This window comes from Morone saxatilis, unplaced genomic scaffold, assembly GCF_004916995.1.
Source record: "Morone saxatilis isolate NCDOM2014 unplaced genomic scaffold, NCSU_SB_2.0 Contig24, whole genome shotgun sequence".
Lineage (NCBI taxonomy): Eukaryota > Metazoa > Chordata > Actinopteri > Moronidae > Morone > Morone saxatilis.
Window position 1 is genome coordinate 17,568,696 of NW_023339807.1, and position 2,900 is coordinate 17,571,595.

Genomic DNA, 2,900 nt, shown 5'->3' on the forward strand with positions numbered 1-2,900 from the left:
GTATATATATATATACACACACGTATATATATATATATATATGTGTGTATATATATATATATATATACACACGTATGTGCTGTATATATTGTAAGTAAGGTAAATGTGCAAGTGCTCACTACAGACAGATGGGTGACAAATTTAAGGAGAAACTAACAAAGACGGTCTATACACGCACCCTGGCAGAGATTGAACAAGTCTCTAGAAACTACAGAGAGACAAATACCACCGAACACACGAGTCGACCAGTTCTCTAGTCATACATCGCTTTGATTACTCATTCCATTCATGGTAGGAAATTCTGGGAAAAACCCTCACAACACACAGATAATTCAGAACAGATTAGTCAGGGTTGTGTTGGGTTTGGTTCCTTTGCGTCTGTCAAACAGCCAATTATGGGGATAAAAAGTGGTACTTTTCCTATTTTAATAAAAATAAATTTAACAGAGAGCATTTAACAATGCTGCAAGTCTTTGGAAGGCAGACACCTGTGATGGGTTTGAACCCAACAGCACAAGTTTGTAAACAATTCCAACCGCTTGGGTGTTACCCTTGACAGACAGTCGTAAAACCACGACCCAGTGTGGTGCATAATATTTATAACAGAGCTCCTGTGTAGCTCTAAGCTTTTGTAGGGCTGAGGGAATTTATGCACACCCGGCTAGAGCTACAGTAGTATTGCAGACATTTAATACCAACATGGGTATTTCTTGTTTAAGTTCTGTGGTGCCAGAAATTGGAATAAGTTACTTGGCACATTAAAAAATAAGTAGCTACCACAGTTTTCAAAAAGTAGATCAAATTGTGGCTCATGGGAAACTTGAAGGAGTAAGCTTTAGTTTTAGTTTTAATTTGTTTGTAACTTTCAATATTTTATGTTTTGGATGTTCGACATGTAAATGATTTTTATTAAGGACAGATGCCTAGTTATGTGTGGATAAGTACTATATCAAGCACCAGAATGGAAATACAATATATCTTGTCACGGTTGAAATATTTGTAGTTGTGTGATTTAATATCCTCCATCTTGTAATGTAAAATAAACTAAACATTCTTCAAAAGATATTTATTTTTCCAAAAGAGAACAGAGGGACTGTTCCAGACTTAAGCTTTGGATTTATTAGCTGCAGTTTGCAAAGTATCCCATTTAAAATCAGATCAGGTGACTGCAAAGGCCATGGTGTATCATTGCTGATTTTTTCCCCTGTATTTTGTCACCTGTCTGTATATACACATTATATAGATTATGTAAGTGACCTACCCAGCATGACCAGGAATGTGATGCCTTGCTCGTTACCACTGGGGTAGGTAGCATACTCGCAGATGTACTTCCCCTCATCGGTCATCCTAACATTGCTTATCTGGATGGAGGGAGTGGTCAGGTCTGGGGGACTGTGTGTGAAGCTGACTCTGCCCTTCATGGGTGAGTCGGGGTAGTTGGGTTGAAAGCTGGGGTGAAGCACAGCGATGTTAATCCTATCGCCGTCCTTCGGCTCGTAGATCCATGTGACCTGTGGTGGAGGAGAAAGCACAGAGTGACTGGTTAGGATGCGTGCAGTGACTGGGGAAAACAACAGGCCTCATTTATCATGGCATTGATAAGCGACACTGGAGAGCCTTTTTTAAAGACACTTTGCTGTAAACTCCACGAGGCAGCGTACACAGAATCACAATCAAATAAGTGGAGCAGCTATGAATATGGATGTGGGGTTTTTCAGGAGAAGTACTCTCTCTTTCTCTCAGCTGCTCTTAGCGGAACCAAGCAGAGTTGTGCACGTCCCACTTCATTGAGATGCGACTAAGAACTTACCATTACCATATTCAATCCCCTAAAGCAAAATGAAGCTTAGTATTGTTTGTTTGGAGTAATAAAACATTAAGCCTAAATGTGATAAAAACCTATTACTAGCCTTAGGATTATTTCTGTGGGCTATGATTTGTTAGATTAAGGTTTAATGTGCTAGATAAACAAGGCACATGGACCTGTATTATCATTTTATGTTTATTTTGATTGCAATGAATTGCTCTTCTCCACCTGTGCGACTGACTCTCACACACCTGCAGAATCAGCCTGATACATAATTGACAAATACTTTATTTTACAGGAAAATAGCCTCGTGTTTAATCAAATATTAAATTGTGTATTCACTTAATGTCCAACATCTGTTCGCTTGCTTCAATTGTGAAAGCAAATTGTAGTCCCAAGCAATTTCACCAAATTGTAGTGTCAAGTCAGCAAAATGAACTGCAATTTCAGGATGAAACAAACATTTATATTAAAATGTCATACTGCAAACCCAGTTTAGAGTTAATATCAGTGTGCTGGTATAAAGAAGTAATCAAATCCTATCTGGAAAAAAAAAGAAAGAAAAGAAAACAATTGCATCATGTGTAACTGACCATTGTAAGCTGAATCCCAGTGGCATCAGTGAAGGCACAGCGCAGGTTGACTGTCTGGCCAGGATATGATGACACCTCCGGCTCCACCTTCACCCGCTGACCCGACGCTCCTGGGAGAAAAAGAGAAAGAGAAACATTAATGTCAGCTGTTTCCTTCCTTTACAAACTAGGATAGGGGATGAGGAAAGGGAGCAGAGGAATCGTGTTGGTACAAAGCCTCCTGATGATAAATGAGGACAGTGTGGAAGTGTCTGGTACAACAGAGGACAGCATTAGTGAACCCAGGCAAGTAGGCCAAGAGTCTGGTATCTCTCTATGACTGCGTGTGTGGACGGAGAGGCTGAAAAAAAAGAGGATCTGTGCTGAAAAAAAGAAGTGGAAAGCCAGTTCTCTTTTGCACATAGGTCATAAATCATCTGGATGGGTTATGCTTTTCTATAGCCTGCCATTTGCTGTGCCGACACATTCCTGTGCAACAGCAAAGAGTCAAAATAAATATG

General features: G+C 39.8%; 1 protein-coding gene across 1 annotated transcript in view; it reads right to left on the minus strand.

Moving 5' to 3' along the window:
* The window catches only part of si:ch73-22o12.1 (nectin-2), a gene marked incomplete at its 5' end in the record, with an annotated part of 16,556 nt that extends 14,046 nt beyond the window's left edge, over positions 1–2,510 (minus strand). Inside the window, 2 exon segments of the mRNA XM_035672631.1 lie at positions 1,262–1,511; positions 2,401–2,510. Of these exon segments, the coding sequence (XP_035528524.1) occupies positions 1,262–1,511; positions 2,401–2,510 (360 nt within the window).
* Between the last annotated feature and the right edge of the window lie 390 nt (positions 2,511–2,900).